The sequence below is a fragment of the Pseudopodoces humilis genome, chromosome 22, assembly GCF_049639895.1.
Source record: "Pseudopodoces humilis isolate 2021_Gansu_Grassland_sample_001 chromosome 22, ASM4963989v1, whole genome shotgun sequence".
Classification (NCBI taxonomy): Eukaryota; Metazoa; Chordata; class Aves; order Passeriformes; family Paridae; genus Pseudopodoces; species Pseudopodoces humilis.
Window position 1 is genome coordinate 2519227 of NC_142221.1, and position 18706 is coordinate 2537932.

The 18706-nt window shown below is 50.6% G+C and overlaps 1 protein-coding gene across 1 annotated transcript in view; it reads left to right on the top strand.

Moving 5' to 3' along the window:
- Positions 1–6711: 6711 nt before the first annotated feature.
- Positions 6712–18706, top strand: part of GPSM1 (G protein signaling modulator 1) — a 64041-nt gene continuing 52046 nt past the window's right edge. The window contains exon 1 of the mRNA XM_005529199.3: positions 6712–6942. Coding sequence (XP_005529256.2) covers positions 6884–6942 — 59 coding nt within the window. The 5' untranslated portion in view covers positions 6712–6883. The remainder of the gene's footprint in view (positions 6943–18706) is intronic.

Below are 18706 nucleotides of genomic sequence, written 5' to 3' on the forward strand. Positions count from 1 at the left end.
CAGTATTGGATTAATGAGGTACTTGGGTAATCCCACTGATTTTTATTCTAAGTTATTTAATAAAATCACAGAATCACAGATGGGTTTGGGTTGGAAGGGACCTTAAAGCTCATCCAGGGACACCTCCCACTATCCCAGGTTACTCCAAGCCCTGCTCAGCCTGGCCATGGACATTTCCAGGGATCCAGGGGCAGCCCCAGCTTCTCTGGGCACCTGTGCCAGGGCCTGCCCACCCTCACAGGGAAGGAATCTTTTTTTGGCCTTTGAAACTTTGTGTTCTGTTGTTTGCTCAAAAATCAGCATTAATGGTGTCTGCCACTTACCAGTCCTAAAATGACAATTATTACTTTTATAAAATTCTGCTTAATGTTGCTAAACTATTGTCCCAGTATTCAACTACAATGCTTAGAACGGTCTTACCCTCAAGTGCAAAAAATGTAGAAAAAATGTGTGTAAACTGAGCAGAGCTGAGCTGTAAATGGTGGCATTTCTGCACTGCCTCCCATTGCTGGTTAGGAGCTCGGTGGCTTCAGACCTGAGCCTGTGGTTTGATGCAGTTTTGGTGATAACCAGAAATGTGTTTCCTGTCACCACTGCTGGTTTGGGGACTGGAGGGGCTCTGCTGCAGGAGCCTCGGTCACCTTGTGCTCGGTGACAGAGTCAGCAGCAACTTCTGCTCTCCTGCCTCTGATTCACACAATTGTTGGGAGTTACATAAAAACAAGTTCCACCCCGACTGTTTGGAAAGCACTTGCAGTAGCTTGACTAAATAATGCAATTACACTGCAAATATTGACAGTCTGTTTAAAAACAAACACAAACATGCTTGTAATTAATGTCAGTACCAACGGTTAGAACTTAAAAGGAAATAAAGCCCCTTTCAAAGGTGAAAATGTCTATTTTCCCCTCTGGACTTTCAGTTCTTAACACAAGATTACTCTTTATTTCAGTCAACGCCAACATGAGGTTTTCCCAGGCTTCCAGCAGAAGAAATTGGGGTTTTGTCTGTTGACTCTTGGAAATTGAAGTTGGTTAAACAAACCCACTGCCAACATTGTAAATAGAAGCTGATCATGACTGAGCTCTGGGATATTTGTCTGAGCAATAGAGCTTTGATAAGGTACCTCCAAGAAAAGTTCCCTGGTACTGCCATCAAGGCTTGCAGGGCCAGAAAAATTCAGCATATTTCTGGTGAGCCCCAGGAAAGCCTCTCACCACCCTGCTGAGGTCTTGCTTGAAGCTCTCTTGGAACAGGCACCACCAGGCTGTTGAATTCTGCTGCAGGAACACAAGAGCAGCTCCCAGGCAGTGAGAAGGGATGGGAATTTACCAAGGGATGAGAAAGAAGCAGAAATGTTCCTTGAGCATGTCCAGTTTGCTGCAGACATCACTGGGTGCGTCACAGGGTGAGCGGCTCCAGCGCCCCTCAGGAAACTGCGCCCAGAGAGGGGACACCGGGGTGCAGAGGAGGGTGGAACTCTGCCACAACATCAGCTCCTGTGCTGGAAACTCCCTGAGCTCAAAAGCCTTCCCAGGCACTCTGTGGAGCCATTCTGCTCCAAGGGAAAGAGCAGGATTTCAGTGGAAGAGGAGCAGGCTGTGCATAGGAGGGGTACGTGGCATTAGCACAAGGGCATCAGGACCATCCCTTCTGGCCTTGCCTAAAACATCCCCATCTCCTCAGCAGGCCAGTGCCAGCCCACAGGGTTCCATTTCATCAAACTCTCCACGAGGCTGGCAGCAAGGGCATTGTAAGGGCCTCTTGCTATTTATTTAATGAAGCATTTTTAGTCAAGCTTGAAGGCTGAAGGAAGCAGATGAGCTCTGTCGCTTTGTTTGCCTCCTCTGACGCCCAGAGGAGCATTAATGAAAAGGAAATTCAGGGACATCAGAGACACAGGATGTATAAATATGCACAAAGCAAATGCCAGATCCTCAGGTGCACCCAAACACGAGGGGATGGAACTGGTGAGAATCACTGAGGTCTTGATTTGTGTTTTCAATGCTGCACCAGCAGAGAGGGGTGGGCAGGAGGGTGGGGAAGGAGAGGTAAGATCCCACTGGCTGTGTTCCTGCCCAGGTTCTGGGAAGGGCTCACGAGCAGCTGGAATCTCACCCACCCCCAAACTGGGCAGCCCAGCTCTCCTGAGCCCCTCTGTGCTCAGCAGTTGTGGCTGGCTCAGGAGCGCCTGCACACAGCTGAATTATTCAGAGGAGCTCGTTATTCAGAGCTTTTCCTGGATGTCTGTGCTCCAAGAGGTTTTTAAAAGAGACAATCACAGTCAGCAAAACAACTCTTCACTCTCAGATCATCCTCTTTATTTCAGGTATGAATAATATTCCCAGCTGTGAGTCTCTATTACAAGTTATCTGCAGATTGTAATAACCTTTTGTGCTTCTACTTCGGAGATAAAATAATGGTTTCTCACTGAGTCCTTCCCTCTGATCAGAGGAGTTTTGTTGCCTTAGGACCAGACTAAGTGGAAGGAAGGGTTGTAAAAGCCCTTGAAAACTGTAATTTCTTTCCAGGTTCTGAAAAAGCAGCTGTGTGGCACAGCAGTTTTATTTAGACCTGTTCAATCTTTCAGCAGCATGGAGGGTTCTGTTCCCCAAGCACAGACATTGAACCTTGTTCTTAATTTGTTGTTTTAACTAAAGGAATAGCTAAGCACTCCTGCTGAAACCCATCCCTGCTCCCTCCCCACTTTCCTGCGTGGCTCTGGGCTGTTCCCAGGAGGATGTTGTTCCAACTCATGTAATTATGCTTTATGAAAACCCCAAAGCCAAGGCAAATGTTCCTGGTCCAGACAGGTCGTGTGTGGCCCCGATTTGCACACCAGCCCTCAGAACCTCCAGGGGCATTTTTATTGTTCCCTTTTCCTTTCACAAAGCCAACTCCTCTCTTACCCATCTTCCCACCGCTGTCAGGCTCATTCAAACTCCTGAGCTCGCAGCTCAGGACAGATTAGGGATCATCCAGATTCAATCACAGATTAATCAGTGACAGATTAGGGATCTCCAGCCATTGTTCCTTCCCCAGGAGGGATGGGTAAAAGTTATTTCGTTATCTCCACTTTACAAACTGGCACCAGGCAGCACCAGCAGTGATGTTCCACAGGAAAGCAGCCCTGGCCAAGGCTGCACATCATCCCCTCCCTTCTGCTCTGTGTGCCTGGGGAGGAGCTGGACCCAGCTGAAAAATACCCACCGTGAGCTCTCATCTCCTGCACACAGGGGGAGCCACATCCACTGGGGTATTTTGTTTTTTAAAAAGTACAAACTTCCTCCAAGGTAAGTTGATCTCCTTGTGTGTAAATTCACATGTGAAACTGATATAAGTCAGGACAAAGTTTCTTCAGTTTTGCTGTGTGGTTGTTCTCTAGGCTGGTTTAAACCCAGAACTTCCTTGCAGGCTGTGTTTAGAGGGATTTTGGAAATGGAATGCAGGACAATAGCAAGGTGCTTTTGGAACCTGCCAGCTCGGGGGAAAAAAAAAAAAAGCCAGTGCAAAGTCTGGTGATTAATCACAGCTGTTGCTAGAAAGAGAAGACAATTACAGTGCCAGTTCTGTAGTGGTTTCAGCTGGGGTCTGTCAGCTTTGGAGCCTGAATTGCAGAGCTCTTTTTGCACACAAACCCCAGCAGAGGCCCCCAGCAATCCATTCCATGAGCTGCAGGAGAGCTGCCGTGCTAATTAAGATGAATCTTTGTGTTTTGGAGGGAGTGCCTGGCTCTGGTGTGTCTGGATGATGAAGACATGGAGGCAGAAGAGGGATGTTCCCAGGTCCTGGCAATTCTTAAATAATTGGCAAAATTTACTGTTGACTTCTGTCTCGCTGTGTTCCCTTGAGCTTTCTGTGCCTTCCTGCTCTCAAGGCTGTCTCTTCCAAGTGGAAGGAAATATGGCAATACTTGGAGCTCTTTCATCTTGTGTTGTGATAGCTTTGGGAATCAATTTATATAAGAAATGTTAAAAATTGCCCAAGAAGTCTTAAGGATCCTGCAATCCTGTTGCTTAGAGCTGTGATTCTGCCTGTTTGAGACACTCAGAAATTGGGAGGAAGAAGATTTTGAGCTTTAAGACTGCAGAAACAAAAGATGTTGGAGGTGCAGGGGTGCATAAGGTCAAAGGAAAATGAACCCTGCATCGCCTTTGATGGATTCTGGCCTGGCTGTGTCATTCCCTGCCCTGTTCTTCAGGATCCTCCTTTCTTCCATTTTGCAGCATCCCTTTAAATGTCTAATGATTCCAGCTCCACTTCTTGATCTTATCTGCACCGAACAAATCAATTCTCATACCTTTCTCTCCTAGGACACACTTGTCACATTGGTCTGGAGCCTCTCTGATTGCTCCAGGTCCTTCCCAACACGTGACACAATGTGCACACAGTTCATCAGAGGAATTAGTGGCATTTCTGAAGTACTGGGGTTTCTTCCTCTCTGTACTCTTATAATTTTCCTGTTTCATTGCAGCTGAGCAATGGATCTGAATTGTGGCTGAGGTCCAAGTCCTTGCAGGGAGCTTCTTGGCATGAACGTGTAGGGTTAACCAAACCCAACCCACAGCAAAGTAATCAAATTATTTCATCTAATGAATTCAAATCTATTGTGACCTATTTGCCACTTGTACAAGAAGAAAGAGAAGCTGGGTTTGTCAGATGATAAATTATCCATTGCAAATTCATGAGTTTGAAGGCCAGAGGGGAGCATTATGCTCATCTCAGTCTGACCTCCTGCACAGCCCAGGCCCTGGAATCTGGCTGAGTGATTCCTGTGCCATTAACGTGGGGGTGACCCGCTGGCCCAGAGCTCTGTGGAACACCATAGATCTGGCTGGAGCCCAGACTGGAAGCTGGCCTCCTCCCTCCTTTCCCCTGCTCTCCCTTCCAGCATTGTTTCCCTGAAGGGCAATTCCTGTGTCTTCCCACACTCTGAATGCCAGCCCAGCGCTGGGGCCCAGCTCAGCTGGGCATCCTCAGTGCCTGGGGCTGAGGCTGGGCTGCAGCAGCACAGGCTGGGTTTCATCTTTAGCACTCATCTCCTTGTCTGGAAGAGGGGGGAGGCACGGACAAACACCCCCGCTGAAGTGCCAGAATCTCTTGGGGCTGAGCAGTCCCATGTTTCCATGGCTTGTGAAAAGCTGCTTTGCACCAGGATGTTTGCTGCTGTCAGTGAAATCACAAACCTGGGTAAAAACTGGCTGGTGTGAGGCACAATGTCCCAGCCTGGTCCTTCCAGTGCTCCTTCCATTCAGGTTTCTGTGGCTGGTTATTCAGGGGTGCAGGGGGGTTGCTTTTTTTTTGGGCTAATAAAGCACCCAGGACAGCACCACACCTCTGTGGGTGAGCAGACGGCTCTCAGCAGGATGGTTTCAGCTTTCTCTGCTGTGGTTTATCTACAGAATTGAGACTATTCCTAAGCTGAGACACAGGTTTGTTTATGGGGTTTTGTTTCGAATTTGAATGCCCAATCAATTAGCTCTTGGGAAAGAGGCTTTTGTGGTTTGCTAGTGGGGTGTTATTGATGATGTTCTTTCCTGAGCAGGAGCTGGGTTTGCTCCTGAGAGGGGTTTAGAGCAGGTCCCCAGGGTGAAACAGGCAGTAAATAGGCATGGCTCTAGATTCCCACTGATCACAGGGTTCTGTGTGTGCAGAGCAGGCTGCTGGAACCCAGGGAAAGCCACAGTTTACAGCTGTGCTTCTTTGGGGGTGGGTCTGTGATGATAATTACATTTAATTTGCTGTTGCTGGGTAAGTGGCCCTAACTTCCAGCCAGGTTTCTGCTGAGTGGCCAACTCCCAAACTTTTCCAGGAGCGTCTCAAGCCTTGGAGAACAGAGGGAGCTGGATGCAGTGTTTGAAGTTGACCTTCATCCTTCTCTAGGTGTCTGTGTGGAAATAAACATTTAAGGCCCCAAGTTTCAACAGGACATAATTGACTGAAAGAAGCTGCTGTGGGCTGGAGGGAAAATCCCTTTTCCTGGGGGATTCCTCACTACCAAAGAGAGCAGCCAGACTTTGCTCTGTGTCTGTAGCACAGCTCTGCTGACCCAGCACAGCCAGTGCAGCCCTGCCAGGTCCTGCCTGGTACCAGCTGCTCGTCCTGCTGCCTCCAGGTGCAGACACTTTCGAAGACAAAAAGGTTTTGGCCAAGCCAAACCCGAGATTCATTATGGCTTTCAACAGCTCCACCTGGGCACAAATCAGCGATGCCACTCCACTCTCCCTCGGCGAAACGTTGCAGGTGTGGTGCCCGCAGGTGAGCGGTGAGGCACTACCGGGGGGATGATGAGGATGTCCCCGGTGGGGATGATGATGATGATGTCCCAGTGGGGAGGATGATGATGATGATGTCCCGGTGGGGATGATGATGATGATGATGATGTCCCGGGGGGGATGATGATGATGTCCCGGGGGGGATGATGATGATGATGATGATGAGCCGGGGGGGATGATGATGATGATGATGTCCCCGGTGGGGATGATGATGATGATGATGATGTCCCCGGTGGGGATGATGATGATGTCCCGGTGGGGATGATGATGATGATGTCCCGGTGGGGATGATGATGATGATGTCCCGGGGGGGGGATGATGATGATGATGATGTCCCGGGGGGGGGATGATGATGATGATGATGATGTCCCGGTGGGGATGATGATGATGATGATGTCCCGGTGGGGATGATGATGATGATGACCCCGGGGGACAGGGGGCTGTGCCAGCCGGGGGATGCCGAGCCGGGGCTGCGCTCCCCGTCCCGCGGCGGGAGGGAGGGAGGCAGGCCGGGTGACATCAGCCGGAGGAGGGGCCTGCCCGCGAGTTTCTTTGCTCGGTGCATCACTTCCCGGCGCTGCCATACTCCGCTGCCCGCTCCCCACCGCCCATGGCGAGCCCGCCCGGTGGGGACAGCCCCGGCTCCGCCGCACGACGCTTCTACTGCAGGTGAGCGGGGCCGGGGGGAGCCCGGAGCGGGCACAGCCCGGGCCCGGAGCTGCAGCGAGCCCGAGGGGCACAGCCCGGTCCTGTGGGGCACAGCCCGGTCCTGTGGGGCACAGTGGGGCACAGCCCGGTCCTGTGGGGCACAGTGGGGCACAGCCCGGTCCCTGGCACAGCCCAGCCCCTCCCCGAGCCCCGGGGCGCAGCGAGGGCGGCAGGAGGGAGCGCTCATCCCCGGGCAGCCGGAGCTGTTGCACGGGTGGGATCCAGCCCGAGTGCCCCGAGAGGAACCGGGGAGGACGCGGCGCTCCCTCCTGGGCAGCTCCGGTGCTCCGCTGCCGTCCTTGGCACTGGCCAGGAGCGAGCGGCTCCTCGGCTGAGCAGGGGGATGCTCAGAGCTCCTCGGCTGGGCAGTGGCATGGGAGGCTCCCGATCGCACTGCAGACACTTGGAGTCTCAGCTTTAGAACTGGGCGCTACAGGAATTCACACAGGGCTGGGAGAAAACAAAACAGCTCCAGGCTGTTTGGCGTTCATGGCAGTGCCCGTTCTCTGCACTTGGATCAAAACTGGAAGAGACTAGACCCGAAGAAGACTAAATGAGTGACTTTATGGCCTTACAGCGTTGTTGATGCCGTTCACCATCGTGTTTGATCTCTCCTCTAGCAGCCTGAAGTGGAGGTGATGCAGTGGCTGGACTGGAGGGCTGAAAAAGCCCGAGAATGCGTGAAGTGTATGGGATACAGTAGCTTTTCATCAATTCTCCTTGCATGCTCCGCAGTAATTAGCGCAGCAGCTAGTGGGTTGTCTGCTTTAATGAGTGTGGGTTCATTAGGGAGGGCAGCAGGTGTTTCTTGGTTATGTTGTATTGTAGAGCAACTCCAGGGAAAGAGGAGGCAGCAGAATTAATATCGCTGCTCTGGGGGAGCTAGAGGGAAACCTACTCGATTTTACCCAGACTCGGGCTTCTTCTTTCTTTCCCTTTGTTTTTCTTGGAAACTTTTTGGGGACTAGATTTTGGTCGCTTTTGCAGAGGAGATTTTAGCGGGAGGCTGCTTATCACAAGTGTGTGCCTGCACATGAACACTGCTCCCAGCTGCTGGGGAAGAGAAATGGGAAGCACTTTCCTGTGGCTTATCTGGGTGTCTCTGGCAGGGCATGGGGTTTTAAAAGGCCCTGCTGTGCCTTATAGGCCTTGAAAGCAGATGCTGGTGGAGCCTCTGTCCCTACTGCTCTGCAAGATAAGTGGTAACTTAGTTTCTTCCTTAACTTCATTTTATTGCAGGGCAGAAACTTGGGGGTGAATTCGGGGCCTCTGTGTGGTGTGATGGTGGAACCTCGGGTGACTGAGTGCTAAAGCCATAATAACTGGTACTAAAATCTTAGTATGTGGGGTTTTCTTTGTGCCTGGCAGCATTAATCAAGGTGTAAGAGCTGCAGAAGGTACCTGTGCAGGCAGGGAGTGCCAGACCCCTTATCTGGGGAGCTGGAGGAGCTATTTTCCTTCTAGGAAGCAGGGCTGTGTGGGGAGAAACATGCCAAAAACGAAAGTGTTTATTCATTTTTATTGCATCCTTTAGTGCTTCCCTAAATTCAGCCCCCCCTAAACAAAGACATGTGCTCTGTTGTGCTGGCAGCAAATGATCCGTGTGCTGACTGGGCCAAACATCTCTATTTCCAGAGACTAGAGTCAAAACTTTTGCTGCAGCAGTTGTACACCACAAACCAGGGTGTTTCTGCCCCTGTGCAGCTCCACAGAACTGTGAAGCTCCAGGGAGGACCTGTTGGAAGTCCAGGGCTTTGGAAGTCGTGGCTCTGCTCAGGGCTGGTCTATCTGTGGGGTCAGCTCCTGAGTCACTGCTGGGGCTTGTTGGGATTGTCCAGTTATGATTGTGCTCCTCAAACTTGAGCTGGCCAACTTCTGTGTGAGCCTGAGTTACTGCTTTACCTTCCATGGGGTTTTGGGCTGGTGTTGATTTAGGTGCATTAATTCAGCTGTGTGTAACCTCTGAGGACTTGTTGAGCAGAACAGGGGTAGGAGCTGGGAAATACCTGCTGGCAGCAGGTGTCCTGTTCTCTCCACTGCTGCAGGTGCTTTTTGTGCTGGCTGGCTGATTTTGAAGGTGTAGGAAGCGCCAAATCCATCCAGTGGTTCCCCTGGGCCGTGGAGAGTGACAAGCTGATGCTGGGGACATGTCCATCACTGTCCAGAGAGCTCCCCTGGATTTTGGCCCTTTGCTTTTAAAAGGCCACTCTGGAGATTTCTGGGTCTGGGAGGGAGACAGGGACATGTCCTGGGGAAACCCTCACTGTGCTGCCCTGACATCGTGGTGATGTTATTGATTCCACACAGAAAGAACATTAGATAATGCTGCAGTCAGTCCAGAAATGCATTAATCTGCCCTGAGAACTCGGATAAAAGCACACCTTGTTCCTCCCTTTCCCTTCCCTTGCTCTCTGCTCTCCTGCAGTCTCTGTTTTCCAAAGCTCTCCTGGCTTTTGTAGTGTTTACAAACTTTCCTTGATTGTGTCACAAATAGTCCCCATCTCACTCATTAGTGCCACCAAGGCGAGGACCTGACCTGAATGTGCATCGGGCAATTAGAGAGTGCTCTGAGCATCACAGAGCTGGGAGAGAGGAGGCTCCTTCCTCCTGTTCTGATGGGAAAACTGGGATGGAGGAACTGCTGCCCTTCTGACATGGAAGGCAGCGAGGGAGGGCACAACTCAGCGTGGTTGTGGCAGAGTAAACTGGGGTTTGCAAAGCAAATTGGGGAGAAAATCCACTATTGGGGTGAACCTCTGTCTGGAATGGTTGTTGTTGGTTTTGTGTGTACCCAAGGGAGAAAAATACCATGAAATACTTCGGTATTTTCCCTAGTTGTTGTAAAGTAAACTCACACAACTTTTGAATCTGGACTTTTATATAAAGGCTAACAGCTATTTTCTTTCCAAGAGCTGGTATTTAATTGTATCTGCCTGAGGTGAAAATTAGCACCAGCAGCAGTGCTGGGTTTGGAAAAGTGCAATGAGCTTCCTCTGTGGGATTGGGAAAGGGCTCAGGTGCACTACCAAAAAGCTGGGAATGACCATTTGGTCCCTGTTTACTTGGTAGATCAGACTTGAAATTGCTTATTACGTTTCTGAATGCTGGTTCAGAGGTTTGTGAAAGATTCTGATTTTTCTTCTGTTGGCAGTCTCCACCAGGCAGAGGGATGTGTAAAACAGGACAAACATTTCTAAAATAGCTGTGCTGCATAATAGCTGGCCTGAACAAAAATTATATGATAGTTTAGCAGGCAGTGTTGGCTTTGTTGACATCTCTTGGGATGTTTTGAACTTCTCACTTGTACTTTCAGCACTGGTGAGTCGTGTGGGCATCCCAAAGTGGAGCCAAGCAGGACATTGAGTGTCCACCTCAGCAGGGAGAGGCAGACCTGGGGCTTGGTGCTTTGCAGGTTCCCCCAGGATTTTGGGCATCCTTTTTGATTCTTCCTTCACCTCGTGGGATGTGGGGAGAGAAGCTCTGTCCCTGCTCCCTCTGGTCTCCCATGGGACGGGGCTGTGCTTTGTGCCTGGCACACAGTGATCCTGCTTTGCCTCGGCCCTGTAGGTGCTGCTGCAATACAAACACTTCTTTTCCATCCTCAGGGCATTAATTGGACTCAATGCACATGTAAATGAGGCTGAGGTGATGCTCTGCCTTCTCCCTGTGCTGACTTGTGCTGCACTGATTCAGGTTCTGCTGGTTGTGCCTCCCCTGGGGTGAGAGCAGTTCCTCTGGATGCTTCATCCCCAAATCCTGTGCCTTGTACGGGATGTTTGTGCCAAGCAGACAAGAAAGAGAATGTTGTCCCTTGGCCACGTGTTTGTGGTTATTCAGAGTTTGCCTCTGCATCAACTGAAGTCAGATGAGTTTGTGACTCGGGTGTGGCCTGAGGACACCCCTCAAAGGCAGTTTCCTGCGAGATAAATGTTAATAATCACACCAGAGCTGGGTCTGGAGGCAGCTGTGACTCTTGGCTGTGGGGCAGGAGGGAGCTGTGCTGCCCAGAGCTCCGTGCCCAGCTACTGAGGTGCCTTTTGCTACCTGTTGCACTGGATGTTTCTCTCCTGGGAAAGTGTCTCCAGGAGCTCATGGCCAGCAGGAGAGGAGGGACACTGGAAAGAGCTCCTGCAAGCAGGAGGTTGGTGTTTGGGTCGTGGTGACTGGGTGCAGCAGTTCTGTTCACTCCAGGAGTGGTGGGTCCTGTCAGGGCTTTGGTTGATGTCTGCAGCATGAGCTGCTTGTGCCACAGGAAAATCCTGTGTGTGATTAATTCCTGTTTTCCTGGAGGATGTGGCCAATTAGGGATCTGCTACCCCTTATTTTCAAAGTTAGGGGAAGCAGTGCCTGTTACACCAAAGGATGAAAACACGTTATGAAAGCTGAGAAATTGATTTGTTATAGAAGAGTGATTTTTAAAATCATTTTTGGCTCTTTCTCTCTTGAGCCAAGTGCAGCTGGACCATGAGCACTGTGGTGAGAGGGGACAGGAACAGGCTGCACAGCTCCCTTGGCATTCCCCTCCTCCAGCTCAGTGATGAGTGACCCAGACTTTGGATTTTTTCCTGGTATATTACATAAACCAAGGGGAAAGCCTTGCCTCGGTGGTGCCTTGAGGATAAGCAAAGTCATAGCCAGAAGCAGAAAGGCTTAAAATTGGAAATGCTGATAAAAGTCTGGGGAATCAACTTCTCACTGATCCAGGCCTCAGACTTGGAGGGAACATCTGCAGAGGCAGATAGGAAGGGATTTTTTTTTAATGGGCTGGTAGTGATAGAATGGCTTAGTTTGTTAGAAGAAGTTCATCAGGATGGAAGATCCTGCCTGGGTTCAAACCTGTGGAGTGTGTGTGTTCCTGTTAAAGCAGGAGGTGTCCAGGTGTGCCCTGAGAGATGCCATCCCCACCTCTGCAGCTGGAGCGAGGGCAGGGACAGGGGGTCCCTGCAGGACCACCCTGCTGCCACCTGCCCTCGGGGGGATCTGGGGTGAGCCTGGCCTGTGCCTGCGTCCAGGGACTTCCTACATGTGGCTCCCTCCACCTGTGCTCTTCTAACACTTCCCCAGGACACAGCTCTGTCACTGCTCTCTTCAGTTTGAGCTCTCTGCAGAGCAGATGCTGCTCTGTCTCAAGCCTCATCTCCCCAGCTCTCGTGTTCCTGTTTTGCCCTCTGTGCTCTCTTGCCTCCTCTCCAGCAAATCAGACTTTTTGTTAACAGAGAACATAAACTGTGTTTTTGTTGTGGTGTGTTGATTTCTTGCTGTCTCATGTTTTTGCACTCGAGGTGGTGTCCAAACGTGCTTGAAGAACAGGTTTGAGCTCTGTCAGGTCTTACACTGCAAGAAGCCACAAGCAGCAAGTTTCTGAAGTGGAGAGATGGATTTTATGTAACTCTTGGTGCTGCTCTGCTAGAAGAGCAATTTTATCTGCAAATTGCTCTCAGGTGTATCTGGTGCTGTGTCCCATCCCTCCCATCCCTCCCATCCCTCCCATCCCTCCCATCCCTCCCATCCCAGTCCTGCTCTCTGTGCTCCTTTGATCAGCCAGCCCAGCTTCCAGAATTCCACTTCCCTGTCACAAAATCCTTTGCCAACCAAAGCCATGAAGCCCAAATTCCTCCTGGTCTGGGCACACAGGCTGAGTATCCCAACCACAAAGTGGGGCTGTTGAATTCTGGGCCTGGGCTATTTTTATTGTCAGTGGGAAAGCTTTTCATTGACCCAGCTGCTCCCTCCCTAAAGATACTTTTAATTAAATGTTATTTGACAGATCTGGCTTTCTAATTGGCTTAGGTTTAACTGGTATAAATGGGATTTTTTTTCCCACTGAAAGCTGAAGGAAGTAAGAATAATTTTTTTTGGAAGGCTATTTGCATTCAGAGTCACGTCCATCTGTTGTTTAATGTAATAAGCTGATAGAGTGGGGAAAAAAAAAAAAAAAGAAGCCAAAAACCCCCCCACAACCAGAAAATCAACATCCCTGCCAGTGCTTGGTGAGGAGAAGGTGAAAGGGACACGGCTGCCTCAGCTTTGGAGCTCTCTAAACAATGCCCAGCAATGTTATGCAACTGCCTAGGGAAGGAAGTGAAAAATTATCATTACAGTGCAGTTTCAAGGGCAATATTAAATGAGCAATTTGCAGCACAGCTCTGTACTTAAGTGACTTAACTCACTTCTCCTGAGATAAAATTAACAGGGCTGGTTAAGGACAATAGCCATGACCTCTGTTCCCTTCAGGAGTTTCTGGAACTGAATCTGAGGTGTGGGACTGAGAGCCTTCAAAGTGGGCAGCCAAACCCAAACCAGTGTAATGATCTGATCCTGGAATTGCCAGGGGGGGATCCCTGTCCCACTGAAGCCTGGAAAAGGGGGGACAAGCACCTCACTGATATCTGCCCTTCCTCACTTCAGTGGAAGGGGTAAGAAGACCTTCTGCGAGGCCCTGGACACTGGAGCAGCAAGAACCCCCTGAATTAATGGTTTGGAAAGCAGTGCTGCTGTCTGTTCAGTACCTTCAGGGTAGGAGCAAACAGCTTAAAAATCTATTCCCAGTTTACTTTCAGCAAGAGGATTTTGCCTGAGGATGCCAGGCACTGGAACCACAGGTGTTTCTGACTCTGGGATTAGACAGGATCCCTCTAAAGAAGCTTCACCTTCTGTTGTGAATCAGTAGCTCTGTGCAGCTGCTACCCCTGGAGGGATTTTTGAAAGAGGAATATTGGATTGTGTTGGCTTTCCTCAAGCTTTTCTGTTACCCTTTGCTCTTAACACCCTCTGGAGCAGCCAGAGGGGCTCCTCACTGAGAGTAAGGGGCTAGTGCAAGAGAAAGAGGAAAACCACTAATAACATAGCTCAGTGTAAGAGCTGTTTCATGTTCCACCTGGGAGCAGATGTTTTGTCTTGGAAGCTGCTTTTAAAAATGCACAGGCAGTACTGGGAGCTGTCAGTTCTGTCTGCAGCTGGCTCTGAGCTGCACAAGGTGACTGCTGGAGGCACACAGAGGGCTGACAGGGCTCCTTTCCTGCCCTGGGGATCCTGCTGTGTTTTCCTCACACTTTCTGGCTGCCAGGGAGCAGAGTTGGGAGGAAGGGATCCCTTTCCTGGGTGCTGTGGATGCAGGTCCAGCTGCTGCTGGTCTGTGATGGGGTTTGGGACAGATCCTTTGATTTGCAGCCTCTCCCTGGGAGGATTGGCTTCTGTTACAGGATTGCAGCAGACTCAGCACGAGGAGTTCAGCTTTGCCATAGGGCAGCACAAATAATTAACAGTTGTGCTGAGTTTCCCAGGGGAAGCCCCACCCCGCTGCTGGTCCATGTGTGTGGTGGAATTTCTCCATGCCTTGATGGACAGAGCTGCATAAATGTCCATTTACAGGAAGAACAGAGGGGTTTCCTGTACCAAGTGATTTCCCAGTTCCATTGCCAGGATTTTCTTGACGCTGCTGTAATCTTGCAGAGCACTGGGCTGTATTTGCTGGGGGGGTGTCACAGCAGGTGCCATTTGAGTGTTCACCTGTACCTGGTGGTACTTCCCTGGGCACTTTGGTGTGGATTGCTGCATTTTCCTGTGCTTTGGAGCAGCTTCAGCCCAAACTAGTTAGGTGTGGGACAAATTCCTTCTGTGACCCATGCTGCAGAGTTGAGGTGGCTCTGAGCACTCCATCTGTGGGATATCTGCTCATGCCTGAGGAGAGCTGGGAAGTGCTGATTAATATTCATCTCTCTGGGGCTATTTGTTAATTACTGTTATTCATGGTTTGTACGATGGTGCTGAGTGGATCCTGGCAGGGTTGCATCCGTTCCAGGGTGGCAAACACCAGAATTTTATTGCAGCTTTTCTGGGAAACATTGTTCCTGTTTTCAAGGGTGGGAAATTGTATAGCCTTCAGGGTGAAAGAGAACAGAGATGATAAATCTGGGAGCTGAATGTCCTGACTCCCACTCCTTTCCTTCAGCACTTCCTTACCCACACCAGAGTGAGGGTGATTGTGCTAATTGTGGATTGGAGACCTTGGCTCTGTCCTCCACTGAGCCCCGCCGGGCACTGCAGCGCTGGTGTCACACGAAATCCCAGTGGCTCTGCTGTTCTGACAGGGAGCAGAAAGTTGTTTAGGAGGAACTCACCAGCTGGAGAATGAAGTACCAGGCTCTGCCTGTTTACAAGGTGTGGTGGGAACACTGCAAACCTCAGGAGAAGGAGCAGTTTGGGTGTCCCTGGGCACTGTGAAGAGCCCAGTGCCAGGGACTGGCAGGAAGAAAGCAGGAGAGCCCTGAGAGCTCAGGCTCCTCTGACTCCAGGGGTCCCTGTCTCTCAGGCTTTGAGAAGAATTTAAATTAAAGAATTTAAAAAGGAGAGGGGGGCACACAGCAATGTTCCCTGTCAGAAAATCCTGCTAGTCAGATTATGTGAGTGGAGCTGCCCTGCCTTGGGGGCGGTTGTTTTTTGGGGTGTGGTGAAAGATGGAGAGAGCAAAGCACACCTCTGTGGTCACAGTCGGGCAGGAAGGATTTGGGATGGGCAGGAGCCGCCAGGGCTTTGAGGAGGGTCCTGTCCTCACTGTCCTTGTGCACTCACCATATCCCAGCTGGTGCTGCAGCAGCAACAGCCCCTTTTTTTAGCAGCTGTCTGCAGAGATTTGTATGGAGGAAATGCTCTGGGGATTGGATCTTGCTGCAAAACACAGAGGCTATCAGATTCAGCTTGTTTATCAGCCAAGCCTTGTGCAGCATGAAGGCAGGAATACAAACCACCAGCGACTAGCAAATGAAAACACTGAGCTTGCTAAGCCATGGGTGTTTCTCTTTTTCCCCCTGATAAACAAGCCCGTGTGATTTCCAGCTTGGGAAGCCCACCAGCCAACATCTAAGGGTGCTTGAGTGGAGACTTACACCCATAAAAGCAGCTGGATGTCCTGGGATTGTGATACTCCACGTGTACCTCCAGGCATTTCCTGGCCTCTGAGTTCAGCTGAGCTCCTGCGTGGATCTAAATAATAAAACATATGAGTTCACTGCAATGTGCCCAGAATTTTAAGGCCGCAGCCCTTGGCCAGCTCTTGTATGAATTGCTTCCATCAGGGCAGTAATCCAGGAAACTACGAGCACGAACTGCTTGGCTGATGGAAGTCTGTGGTTTGGTGCCTTCCTGGGTAAAGCCAGGGGAGAAAGGAAAGCTGCTGTTTGCTGTGTGTTCATCCCTTGTGTGTGCCCTGCTGGGAGGGCAGGCAGGGGAGAGAGTTCCTGCAGGTACCTCAGGCTCTGAGGGGATCCTGGTCCGTGGGGAGCTTTTGCAGCGTGCTCAGGTGTCTGAGGAGTTAATAATGAAATGACTGAAAATGCCCACATTTTCCTCTGCTGTTCTGAAGAAAAGGAAAACTCGCTCTGCAGGATGTTCTCTTCAATAAAACCACCCTTTGGCACCAGTGTTTTTGGCAGAAAGTTGTCATCACCTGTGCCAGTGAGTGACCACTTTGCAGAGAGGACCAGCAGCAGATCTGTCACTTAAAGATGAGGAATGGGCAGAGAAAAATGCTGTGTTCCCTGCACTGAGCAAAGTGATTCTCCTGTGGTGGAAATCCCTTCCTGAATGGCCCTGGGTGAGGCTCCCCTGGTGTGACTCAGGAGTTCCCCTCAGGTTTTCTGGGGGCTCCAGCTCTGCTTTGTGGAGCTCCAATCCCATGTGCTGGGGACAGAGCTCACCTGCCCAGGGCAGCTGTGTGAGCAGCAGCAAGGGAAGGGAAGGGAAGGCAGGAGATGCTTTGCAGACCTGGCTCCAGACAGAACTGAGTCATTTGTCAAGGCTGACGCTCTGGGAGCTGCTTGCCTGAGGCTGGCATGGCTCAGGAAGGAGAGTGAGAATGCAGCCATCCAGATATACACAGAGGAGAGAAAAGTAACAGCTCCAACATGTGACTGGAATGGAAGTAAGAAGAGAAAAAACATCCCCAATTAAAGCCATGTGTGTTGGTGGATGGAGCTGCTCCTGAAAGGTTGGTGGAGGCTGTGCAGCACAAATGCAGCCGCTCTGGAATGCCCTGGATTAGAGCAGGCAGGCTCCTCCAGCACTCAAAATCCCTGAGGAAACAGAGCTGTTCCTGCATGGCAGCAGCTCCCCCAGCCCACCACCCTTAGGGGTTAAGGTAAGAGCTGTCTTGTCAGCTGTCTCCTCCTCCCTGTCCCTGTAGCACATTTTTCCATGCAGCCTGGTGCTGTGCCATGTGGTTTTTTTTCACTGCTGGATGATGATGATGTCTCTGTGCAGGAGCAGAGATTTTCTTTTTCTGCAGATATACATAATTCAGTTGTCAGGATAAATGGGCTCCTTGGATTTGGGCATGTGTGTGAGCTTGATGCTGGATCCTCCCTTCTCTCACCAGTGTGAGGCAGGAGGGGAGCAGGGAATTCTCTCAGAGCTCCAGAGCAGCAGCCTGTGGTCTGTAAACTCATTGCAATACCTGTGAGGTTTCACAGAGCTTCAGAAGAAGGATCTCAGTGGAACCCCAAACAGGCCTGTGGAGAGGAGCATTCTTGCTGTATTTGGGAAGACTTTGCAAGAGACATGATGTTCATACAATCTCCTCCTGTGGAAGAACAGGACCAGAGCCCACTTCACACATAAAAGATGTCATCTACATGACAAAGTCTTCTCAAAATACATGTTTGCTGCTGTTTACACCTGTGTTTGAACTGCAGTAATGCCACAGTGTCAGAGCCAAACTGATGTCATGTGTGGGGAGGAGCAGCACTTGCCTCCCTGTGCTCGATTTGCACAGAAGCGTTTCCAGGGTAGATGTTTTCCACGGAGCCGTACTGGGACAGAAGTGCTAAAAACCTGGGGAGATGTGGTGGAGGACTCAGTCCCACGGTGCTGGGGAAGCAGTGACAGCAGCTTGCAGGATGCTGGAGGGCTCCCAGCACAGTGCCAGACAGCGGGGCTGCTCTCCCTGGAGGAGCCGAGCACAATTCTCACCTTGTGTGGAACCGCCTGGCTTCCTGGGAGTCCTGCCACTCTGGGATCTGGGGGCTTGCACTTTAATCTGGTGGGATGCATAGATTTATCCACAGTGCCATGGAGCGCCTTGAAGTACTGGTGCTGGTCTGCTGGGTTTGGGTTTGCACTGAGGAGCTGGAGGAACAGTTTTAGAGGTGCTGGCAAGGGTTGAGGCAGACACCTGGCTGATATCTGAGCTCCTGGGGAGCCTCTTCCCTTGTTTTTCACACAGATGTGGAATTATCTTTACAAAATCCAGAGGGGTTCCCTGTGGCTGTGTAACAGCCAGGGAAGAGGGCAGTGTCCAGTGTGAGCTCTTGTTCTGTTGGCCTTTTAAACCCATGAATGTCTCTGGCCTGATGCCTGATCTTTGGCACCCCTGGAAGTTTCAGGGAGAGCACAACAATGCTTTAAACAGCTCTCTGAGCAGGAGACAGCTGCAGAGAAACAATGTGAAATTGGTGCAGTCTGCTGTGCTGCAGCTTTGCCAACAACAATCTGTCCTGGTGCCTGGCGGTGCTTCAGCCCTGGCAGAAGCTCTTCCTGTGCCCTGAGTGACCCAGGAGAGCCACCTTTGTGAATCCCTCTGGTTTGGGCACTCAGGGCTGTAATTACTGAGGAAGAGACTATCACAGGTTCTCCCTGGTGTGCTCTGGCTCGATTTCATCCTCCTCACAGGCTTTACCAGATGGTCATTTGAAAAAGAAGTTGCTGCATGTTTGGATTCACTGGATTTGGC